General features: G+C 38.5%; 1 protein-coding gene across 1 annotated transcript in view; it reads right to left on the bottom strand.

Annotated features, from left to right (window-relative positions):
- Positions 1–1323: 1323 nt before the first annotated feature.
- LOC129753485 (arrestin homolog) overlaps positions 1324–11880 on the bottom strand; it is a 55055-nt gene continuing 44498 nt past the window's right edge. Inside the window, exons 3-5 of the mRNA XM_055749301.1 lie at positions 4743–4907; positions 2086–2218; positions 1324–1365 (exon numbers count right to left, since the gene is read on the bottom strand). Coding sequence (XP_055605276.1) covers positions 1324–1365; positions 2086–2218; positions 4743–4907 — 340 coding nt within the window. The remainder of the gene's footprint in view (positions 1366–2085; positions 2219–4742; positions 4908–11880) is intronic.

The raw sequence follows: 11880 nt of genomic DNA, 5'->3' as shown, positions 1-11880 counted from the left end.
AAAGGTATGAGCCGTTTCAAATAAAGAATTTACAAAAAAAAAAAAAAAAAAAGGTCCCAAAGGAAGGGGACCTGACAGAGTGCGGTAACTGGCGAGGCATAACTTTGATCTGTACAACCCTCAAAGTACTCTGCAATGTGATCCTGAACAGGATCCAGGAGAAAATCGACGCTACACTCCGACGGCAACAAACTGGATTTAGATCTGGACGATCATGTGTGGACCACATCACAACGCTACGAATAATACTGGAACCAATCAACGAATTCAAGGACTTCCTTCTGCTGGTGTTCGTTGATTTCGAAAAAGCATTCTACTTAACCATAAAAACATCTGGGCGGCTCTAAGGCGACGAGGAGTCCCTGAGAAACTAGTCCATCTTATCGAAGTACAGTACGAGGCATTTTCGTGCAAGGTCTTGCACGACGGTGTCTTGTCCGATCCGATCCCGGTAACTGCTGGAGTAAAACAAGGATGTATTTTCTCACCGCTGTTTTGTCTCATCGCAATGGATGAGATCTTGAATGGATCGATTGACTGAAGACCAAACCGAGGATTGCCGTGGAATCCTTCGACAATGAAACAGCTAAACGACCTTGACCTGGCAGATGACATTGTTTTGCTCGCCCAGAGACAATAAGAAATGCAGAGAAAACACGACGACCTCACCGAAAGCTCCAAGGCAGCAGGTCTCAAAATCAATGTCGGAAAGACCAAGTCGATGGAGATCAACACAGCAAATCCCTCCAGTTTCAAGGTAGCTGGGCAACAAGTTGAGAAAGTGGAGTGCTTCCAGTATCTTGGTAGCCAGATAACGCCTGATGGTGGTACCAGGAAAAACATCGAGACCCGGATCAGAAAGGCCCGATTTGCGTTTGCGAGTCTCCGAAACATCTGGCGATCACGCCAGATCTCTCTACGAACAAAAATTCGAATCTTCAACTCAAACGTCAAATCCGTATTGCTGTACGGGTGCGAAACTTTGTGCACATATGCGGTAACGACGCGAAAACTGCAAGTATTTGTAAAGCGCTGCCTGCGGAATATCATCCGCGCTTGGTGGCCTGGCAATTGGTTCTCGAATGAGGAACTACATCGAAAGTGTCATCAAAGGGCGCTAGAAATCGAGATTCGGGAACGTAAGATGGATTGGGCACACGCTGCCTAAAGATGAAAACGAGATTTGCAGAGAGGCGCTAGATTAGAATCCAGAAGGTCATTGAAGAAGAGGCAGACCCAGAAACTCGTGGCGGCGAAGTCTAGCCGCTGAAATCCGAACTGTCGAAGAGAATCTTGACTGGAACCAGGTGAAGACGCACGGCCCTATGCACCGGAGGATCGGCGCGGGTTCATTGAGTAAGTAAGCTGCGTAAAAGCAAGAAATTCTTAAATCAGTAATATTACAAATTTATACAAAAAATGTACCAAAAGTTTATCTGGCAAATCAATAAAACCACACCCTGAAAGAACAACTTCAAGTGTAATAGCAGATGGATAGCTTTGCAATGATACTGGTTATGAATCGAAAAGATAACTGAAATGCAACTGTAAAAGCCTAATTGAATAACTTTTTTTGTTCCCGCAAAATGTAACGGATTTGAACAGAAACGACCTTAAATTTCAATCGTACTGAATTACATGATAAAAAATCATTCCACTTAAGCTTGTTGCCTCGTTCATAAAAGTTTCCCGTTTTTTTATAAGTATTGTTTGGAAAAGTTATTTTTATAAATTTTATTTATCAATTCGAGTTGTAGCTCCAGAAATAAGCTTAGTAAAAATCTGAAGGCTTGAATAACTGTTTTTTTTTCGTTTATTTTATTGGATACATTTAAACTTCCTGTGGCTTCCGGTTCCGTTTAATTTACTGAAGGCAAAAAAATAGAATCAAACCATACCATCGCTGTCGGCGAGATGCTGTATATAGCCTTGGAAGGAAACTTATTAATTGATGTATTTTTTTCCAAAGCAAAAGTTTCGCGCTCGGTTTCGTTTGTAGCGGTATGATGGTCGCGGTTCTCTCTCTTTCTCACACTCAATCTGCACAGAATTTAAACACTTCACGCTGTGAAAATTTCCACGTACCTGCAATGGCGTTAGCACTTCCGGTCTCTGATGATGGTCGCCACCGCCACTTCTAGGCCAAATTTGCTGTAAGGCGATGACGGCTTCATTGCAAAACTTTAGACCCATAACTTCCTCGTCCTCGCGACCATAGCTGCATTCGGGGGGAAGGAGAAGCCGATGATGGAAAGAGACACAAGAAGAACAGAACAGAATGCGGCTCGTTAGAGAAGTTGGAGCGTTATGATTGGTGATCGGCGATTGGCACTGTGTGATAATAATTAAATAACATCAAAAGTTTTTAATCAAAAGTAAGAGAGTCCAAATGCAAAAATTTACAGAACAGAATCTACAAGTTATGTTTTTATTTGTGTTAATGCTAAGTTCTTACCATCTGGTTAAAAAATATTTTATGAACTTATATTCTTATTATGGGTCTCAATTTTTGACTTTGCTTTATGCACCTTTAACCCAATGTTCAAAAGTCATCTTTTCCTTCTCGATAATTTCTCGTTCAACTGATGCCTTTCTAGCACATTGAGTATTGAAGCAGGTCACAAGTTTGAATGCAGATCAAAATGGCGTGTGAAATTACTTTTAATTGACTGAGGGAAAGTTGAAATATTCTCGAACTGGAACTCAGAATTCGAACGACGAGATTTTTTTTTCTTCATAGTTGAAACAAACTTGATATCAAATTCAAACCATTCTAAAAAAAATCTCATTTTAATTTCTTATTCGGAAATCAACACAGAATATCGATTAAGAATTCATATTTAGATTTCAGATTCAGAATTCAGATTCAGAATTCAGATTCAGAATTCAGATTCAGAATTCAGATTCAGAATTCAGATTCAGAATTCAGATTCAGAATTCAGATTCAGAATTCAGTTTCAGAATTCAGATTCAGAATTCAGATTCAGAATTCAGATTCAGAATTCAGATTCAGAATTCAGATTCAGAATTCAGATTCAGAATTCAGATTCAGAATTCAGATTCAGAATTCAGATTCAGAATTCAGATTCAGAATTCAGATTCAGAATTCAGATTCAGAATTCAGATTCAGAATTCAGATTCAGAATTCAGATTCAGAATTCAGATTCAGAATTCAGATTCAGAATTCAGATTCAGAATTCAGATTCAGAATTCAGATTCAGAATTCAGATTCAGAATTCAGATTCAGAATTCAGATTCAGAATTCAGATTCAGAATTCAGATTCAGAATTCAGATTCAGAATTCAGATTCAGAATTCAGATTCAGAATTCAGATTCAGAATTCAGATTCAGAATTCAGATTCAGAATTCAGATTCAGAATTCAGATTCAGAATTCAGATTCAGAATTCAGATTCAGAATTCAGATTCAGAATTCAGATTCAGAATTCAGATTCAGAATTCAGATTCAGAATTCAGATTCAGAATTCAGATTCAGAATTCAGATTCAGAATTCAGATTTTTCGATTTTAATTTTTTTTTATTTTTCAAACTTTGCTTATCGCGAAATATTTTTTAATTTCTCCAATCAGCAAAATTTTTGATAGCAGAACTGCTGATTTTTATTTCATCGGGTAAACATGAAAAATTCTTTAAATTTATTGCAGGTAGCAGGTACTCTTTCAAAAGTGGTTCGTGTGAAAATAATCCTGTATAAATAAGCTTAATCTTAAATTATTTTCGAGAAATCATCCAAAGGATCGTGCTTCTTCATGCTCAAGCATTTGGGATTAAAAAAAATCCTCCACTTGGCAGCATTTTTCCCTCACCGACAGTTCTAGTGTGTGGGTGAAGAAAATCGGAAAAATCAAACACTCAAGCTGCCCACCAACAGCTTGCCAGAAAGCGAGCGTAAATTGGATTAGCCACGAGCCAAACGAGAAAAAGTCAACAAAAAAACGGAAAACAAGTCATAGGTCTTGGCTGATTTACTTGGCCGGATCCTACCGGAAAATTGGGCCTCTCTCTGGTCAAAAGTCAATCAAAGATTGTTAGATTGAATTTGTGAAACTTTTCGCCGACCTGAGCGGTGATCAGCATCAAATTACAATCAGATCAACTGCTTTTTGGGTAACTGTTGAAGTAAATTGGAATTTATATCGCCAGCTTGGGACATGTTTAGAATGCATTTATTTTATGAATACAATTTATTTCACCTTTTACTGCTTACGAGCCGATGATTTTTTTCACACTTTCCAGCATAATTCAGTACTGTAAAAGATTCCGAGCGAATTTAATGCAACAAAAATTGAAACTAGCAATTATAAAACCTAAAAAAATCTCATTTTTTACACTATTTAAACAATAAAAAACTATATTGACAAATAGTGTTTTTTGCATAAATTGTTTAGTTGGGGATCAATAAAATTAATTCCAATGACAATTTTTTTTTTTCTCAACGGATTCACAGTTCATGCATAGAGGGTTAACGCCTGTGTGTAGGCAATGTTTCGATTATGATATCATTTGGAATCAGGTTCAAGATAATTTTCTCAAATGGAATATATTTTCCAAGGATCACAAATGATTCAGCCCTTTCCTGAAATAGAGTTCAATAAAGGAAGCTACTTATTCGGATGAAATAACAGTAGATACAGATGTTTTTGCAAATGGACTGCTCCCGAAACTCGATTCCGGGGAAAAGTGAAATTGGGATTAGCGCCCAAAGGTCTCTGGAGCCACTTACCGAAAGGTCAACGTCAGCTGTCCGTAGATTTTGGCATCGCCAATGACTTTCGGATCGATGTACAGCACTCCTCGCAGGGGTTCGATGACTCCCTTCCGGGCCACCAGCTCCCGGCTTCCGAGATACAGGGTCAGCAACTGATTGGAGGAAGTCTTCTTGTAGACTCTTCAGGTGGGTCCAGGAAATCCATCCAGTCCAGGCCATCCATCGGAAATGAAAAGAAACAAAATCCAAGAAAGAAAGAAGTAAAGTAAATAAAACGGTCTCGCTGTCGCTTTATTTGATTGGAAAGGCACATTTTCTCACTACTCGAGAGAAGGTCTCGGAAAACTGACCGAGTAAGTTCATTAAGAAATTTACAGCTTTACAGAAATCCCCCTCAGGCACCAGTGGTAGCCAGTGGAAGTTTTCGTTTGATGGCGATCATTATACGATTCATTTCTGCTACCGAATTGAGGGGGTGCTCGAGAAATAAAACCAGGTAAAAGTAATTAAAAATGGCCTTCAATTGCGCTTTCGGACGGAGGCTTCCTGGAAAGTGCTACTTGTTTCTGTGGAAGAGTTAATTTGAATGGGCCATTTTCCGGAAAAGTTTTTACGGTTGAGTTATACGCTCAAAATAAACAGATAATGAAATTTAAGCTCCCTTTTGCAAAAAAGACTTTGTCTTGATCAAGAGGAAACGTTATGACTGCTAAACATTTCGAAAAAAATCTTTAAAAGCCTTTAGTAATCGAAATAAATGCATCATTTTTTTGTGATAACTTTTGAATGCGTGAGTGGAAATTAATAAAATTGTCAGAAAAGCTACCGAGTAATTTAATGTTTACAGTTTACAGCAGTACTTCGTGACAATCTGTCTAATAGTTTTTGGGATAGCGGACAATACAGAAGCTCATGTGCCAAAATTGTTGGGCAGGATCGAGAAAATTCTAGGAATATCCCAGTGAGCGACCCTAAAACAGCTGGTTATCTACAATTCGACAAAACTCATGGTAAAATAAACAAAATACGGTGGTCAAATCGTGCGGTGGTCAAATGGAGCGGTAGCGGGGAGATATTAAAAAAAAAAACCATAATGGACAGCTAAATAAACTTTTCAGCGGACACCTTCCAGGTTTCAAGCCAAAAAAGTTTCAGGGAAATCTTTTGACAAGTCCTGCTTCAATGTTTACAAACAAAACAAGGAAGCAAAAGTTAAAAAATTTACATCTAGTTCTTGAGGTGGCTTAGAGCAAGTTCACTGGTGTTGGGAAAATGTGGTAGAAATTTTGACATTTTGAAAATTTTACCATGCAAAAATGTTTTCAAGATCTTTGGCCGTTGTATTTTTTTCCAACACTGTTTCTATTTCAGCCGTATGTGATAGAAATAATGCCATTTTTTCATCACAGCATGCGGAAATACAACACGTGTTGTAAAAAAACTTGAAGGTCACAGATCTTGAAAATGTTTTTGCCTGGCAAAATTTTCAAAATGTCGAAATTTCAACCACTTTTTTCCAACACCAGTGAACTTGCTCTAACGATCTGGGGGAGTTGCAAATCAGTCAGTGTTACATAACGAATGACACAATTATTTTATTTCATTTTTTTTTAGATTTATAAGTGACACTTCACCATATAGCGAATGTCATGAATGACACAATGAATAGATGAATATACAAAGAAAATTGCTTTTCCCGCCGCTCTGTCTTCATTTACCAGAGCCGGAGCTATACAAAAATATTCCTAGCAACAGCCTTCCTAATCTGTGCTTTTCATGCCGATCTGTCTTTGTTTCCCAGAGCCGTATCAATTCGAAAACATTCTTAGCAACAGCCATTCAAATCTGTGCTTTTCTTGTCGCTCTGTCTTTGTTTACCAGAGCCAGAACAACTCAAAAATATTCTTAGCAACATCCTTCTCAATCTGAGTTTTTCCTGCCGCACTGTCTTTGTTTACCAGAGCCAGAACAATCCGAAAACATTCTCAGCAACAGCCGTTCCAATCTGTGCCTTTCCTGTAGCTCTGTCTTTTTTACCAGAGCCGGAACATTTCAAAAATCATTCTTAGCAACAGCCTGGAATCTGTGCTTTTCCAGCCACTTTGTCATTGTTTACAAGAGCCGGAACAATTCGAAAACATTCTTAGCAAAAACCATTCCAATCTGTGCTTTTTCTAGCGCTATGTTTTTGTTTATCAGAGCCGAAACAACCCAAAAATATTCTTAGAAAAAAGTCATTCCAATAGTGCTTTTCCTGCCGCTCTGTTTTTTTTACCTGACCCGGAATACAAACAAACAATCGTACCAGCAGCCTTTAAAACCTGCGCTTCCTGAGCCAATTCGTTTTTTTACCGGTGACCGAATCAGATTTTTTTTTCGTAGCAGCAGATTAAAAATCAGAGCCTCCTCAGGCAATCCGTCTTTTCACCGTTGGCCATATCATAAACAAACAATCGTAGCAGCAGCCTTAAACATCTGCGCTCTCTGAGCCAATTCGTCTGTAAGACTGGCTATTAGCCAATCGGTAGATTTGCGGTGAACCCCTTTTAATCCCAGGGTCGGAAAGTTTACACTAACTAAGTTGCAGGGAAATTCGGGAGAGCTAAAGAAAACTCCTCGGATAAAATTCGGTACCGTTTAATATTTTGCAGTTTTGTTCACCCACCACTTTCTTAACCTAGCTAACCTTTATTTGCGCACTAGTTTCTTCCTTGCTCGGGCTCGGGTTCGATGAGATCGGCTTGGAAGCTGGCTGGCTCTAACGGGTCGTGTTGTTGTACCCGGTTCCACCTTGGGTGCTGAACCGGGCACTGATGGTCCTTGGACGGCAAGCAAGCAGCGTGGATGCTGAGTACCTGACCCCACCTTAGGTGCTGAATCAGGTACGATGGTAAGTAGCACCGGCGGCGGTCGGTCGATGTTATCGGTGGCGCACGAGGTCCTTCGACGATTAACGGAGCGCGTGGCGACGTCGTACCTGGCCCCACCTTGGGTGCTGAACCAGGTACGGAATTGAGTAACACCGACGGCGGTCGGTTGAGGTGGTAGAGCGCTGTGGCGCTCTCAGGGCTCGGTTGATTAAAAAACAATCCGAAACAGCGGGGTCCTGGTAAGGTTCAGGATCAGATAAAAAGGGTATTTTGGGCAGGGGCAAAATGGCGTATGGTTACCTGGAGTTCCAATCAATTTCGGCTTACGACTGGACTTTCCTTTTGGAATTTTATGCTGATGGTAATTGTTGTTTTTAAATAACTGACGAAACAAATCACCACAGTTATATTTAAAATATTGATCTTCCAGAATATTTTCGGGATCGGTTTGGTTTGTTCGCGAACTGAAATTAGAGTCAATGGTCGCTTTCTTTTTGACCAGCTTTGACCCCATTGCCGTTCATTGCCCCCGTCCCGCGCTCATTTTCGCTTCGCCCTATCGCTCGTTTCGCCTCTTCGCTTGAAGACTGCGGCTCACATCTCTGCACTGCGCTCTGGTGGTGGGTTGTTGAACGACCATCCTTCGCCCGGTCGTTCGCCTGGTTAGCGTAGCTTGGTGAACTGCTTCACCAAGGAGAATCCCTTAACCCCCACGAACAACACTGCAACATTTATTTAATTGACATCTCCAACAAGATCACCGCGGCCCCCTTCGACTGACTAGCAACGCTTACACGTCTTTTTACCGGCGGCTGAATCATAATTAAACAATCGTTGCAGCAGCCTTGATGATCTGTGTTCCTTGTGGTTATTCAACTACTACACCCATAGAAGAGGTTGCAAAAATCCAATGCCTATTTAGCACATCTCTGTGCCGATAATGCGCTGAAATGTGCACTGTGCCGAAGATGATATGTTTGAAAAACCGTAACTGGCATAAGGACTCGGCTCCCAACTAAAATGATGCATGACCACTACATTCAAGCAAAACAAGAAAAACATTTTATGGGATTTCGTTCCTATTGGATAATTCGTCCCAGAAACAAGAAAATAAAAATATAAACCACAGCGCGCGTAGGGAGAATCGAACTCAAATCACTAACCATATGGTCTTGCCAGACCGACATCTTAACCAGTGTACTATTTGAGCTTCATGCAGGAAGAGGGATATTTGTCATAGGCATTCTGCCACCGATCAATCACAAAAGAAACGCACGACAGTGGCTTCCCGGCGTTTGGCCTCCTTTCATGGTATTCATTTGTCTTGCGATGGAAACGGGAAAGGGAACGGGAGTGGAGGAAACGGGAAACCCATTGAATGAGAACTGTGCTTTGCTTACTGCCTGCTATTACATACACACGCTACATATACACAGCTGCTAAAGCCGGGCAGCTTGGCCGGTGCTTGTTTGCCGGTGAATTGAAGGAATATATTCTTGTTGCTTTTGCTACATACACACGCACAGCTTAGCCGTGGTTGTTTGCCGGCGAATTGAATTGAAGGAATGTTTTTTTTGTTGTTGCTTTTACTGCATACACACGCACAGCTCGGCCGTGGTTGTTTGCCGGTGGATTGAAGGGATTGAATTAGAAGGATGTTTTTGTTGTTGCTTTTGCTACATTCATACGCACAGTGCTCGGTTCGCTGGCTGCCTGGTGTTGGCCGGTATTTATTTCCATCCTTTTTCGTCTTGTGATGCGATAGGGAGGGACGTGAAAGCGTTTTTATTTTGTTTCTTTCAGACATACGCAATTCGGTTAACTTGGGAGATGAATGCCGGTGGGAGCAAATCGAATCAGCACCGATCGCGTTATCTTCTTGTACCAATGATGCTATGTAATTGACTACAGGCCATTGGCACAGAGGCTGAATTTTGGGTGTACATTGCCGTGATTTTACGATTCTTACGAATCTCAATTCAGAAATTCACTCAGTTACGTCTGTCGCTCACAAGAATAGATCAATCGCTGTTTTCTTTTTTGCCTAGTTTTGCCAAAATATAAATCTTTTTTTTATTTACGACACTTTACCATCCCTGTGGCATTCGTGTCTGCAAAACAAAATATAAATCGTTTCCATAGAAATATATTTTATTTCATTTTCCTTCAGTGTTGCCGAATTCAACTTTTATTTTTTTTTTTTTTTTGTTTCGATTATAGTCGTTTTAACATCTTTATGTCATTCGCGACTTATACCAACGATGCAGTTGGCGGACAAGTCATTGAAAAACTTATCCGGTACAACTGTGTTCGATGTTTACTCTTGGGCTCGAACTCACGGACATCGGCTCAGGAAGGAACTGACTTGCCAACTGAGCTATATCACAAGCCCAATTCAACTTTTAGTTTGTTTTATTTATATATATATATTTTTTATTTTCTGCATATTATTCTGCATCTCATTCCTACATCAAATCCGATTGTTTTCTCTGTTTAGCATTTCCATAGGTTGAAACTCTATTTTGGTTGGATTTGAAATCGTGCCATCATACGAAAACTTTGGTGGAGTGATGAAAAATCAAATATGTTGTTTTTGTGCCGAAGGAGGACAATCTACTAAATCCGTCGTAGCTTCGATTAATTAAAAGTTTCGAATAATTTTGAAGCTCAAGCTTCAGGAAACAAAAAACGTAATCAATATGCGCCTTAAATTAAAAAAAGGTGGTTCATAAAATGCATTAGAGATGGCGCACTTAGCGCCCAAAAATGAAAGTCGATTAACTTCTTTATTGGACGCTATCTCAAAAACAACTTGACAGAACGTCACAAAAATTTAGACTGAGTCACTCTGAAATCATTTTCAAATTTTCAGGGCCTGAGGTCTAAAAAGTTTCGTTTTGGATCAAAATACATCTATGATTTTTTGCAAAATTCTAAAGTAACATTCAAATAAGTTAATTTCAACATTGAGGTTTGTATGGGTATATTGAATATTTTGCTCGGAAAAAACAACATGACTTTTCCTCGATCTGTGAAGCCCAACCTTCTATCGTTTTTGGGCCAATTTACAATTTAAAAATCACAATGTTGAATTTTCGGAACAAATAATTTTTTTTTTAATTTTTATTGCAGGTTGAGCATTAAATGTAACTCTTTGTTCAATGTACAATGTACAATTTGGGATCATTTTTTTTAAACCTTGGATTCTTAAAAAACCATGGTTTCGTATCTTATGGGCCGTGGTATAAACCGACCCATTTGGGGTGGTTTTTGGTGACTGATTTTTACCTAAGATTTTTTGCTCAACAATGGACGAATACAAAAAAAAATTTAAACAAATTATGTTTGTGACTATATAACTTTAATCGATTGTTGAAATCATTGAATTTGTTTAGGAGTTTAGTAGATCCAACTTAGTTGATTTGAGCATTAAATAAGCCTTTCATTTCTTAAAAAACTTATTCCTTACTCGAATCAAACAAGCACAATCTTCCAAATTCTTTTACAAATTCAAAGGTTTTGACCTTTTCAAAAAAAAAAAAAAAAATAAAAGTTATACATTTTTAGGAACAATTTTGGCGATTTGGCTTAAAAAAACTGCAATATTAACACATTGCGGACTAAATACGAGACATCTCATTTTTTTTACTTGCTGCTAATATGCTCCATTGAGAAGCATAATTCAAATGTTATAAAACTTGTAATGAAACCTCATTCTATAAAATGTAACACAACACTTCCCGTTACTCAAATATATTAAATTAGCAGGATTTTGTCTTTTGGTTTCTGAAATATAAAATGCCAAATTTGGTGTCTCACGGCTTAGATTTTTTCCTTAATTATCAATATTGTTAAACAATACACCGATAAAATATAGAATTTCGTGATGAGTTTTTGAATGAAGATCAGGTACATGTTTTTTCAACAGCAATCATTTTTCCTCAAGAATTAATTCAGAATGAAAATCCTGTGGATGATTTGTCAAAATAATATTTGGGATTTTTTTTTTGCATTAAACAAAACTTAAATAATCAACTCAAATTCTACTTTTTATTTGTGATTTTCAGCTGAATTGTGTGTACAAGCTAATTTTGATTAAAAATTTGAAATCGGGAAATTGAATTGACAAGCAATCTTTAATTAATGATCTCTTGAATTCCTCAACCATTTATGTTGATTGTTAAATTTATTTACAAGCTAAATCTTTTTCTGAATTTTGAAGCTGCATTCTGAATCTGAATTCATATATTGAGCTTTGAATCTGTGTACAAATTTCCATACGG

Source organism: Uranotaenia lowii, chromosome 3, assembly GCF_029784155.1.
Source record: "Uranotaenia lowii strain MFRU-FL chromosome 3, ASM2978415v1, whole genome shotgun sequence".
Lineage (NCBI taxonomy): Eukaryota > Metazoa > Arthropoda > Insecta > Diptera > Culicidae > Uranotaenia > Uranotaenia lowii.
This window is presented reverse-complemented; position numbering and strand designations above follow the sequence as displayed.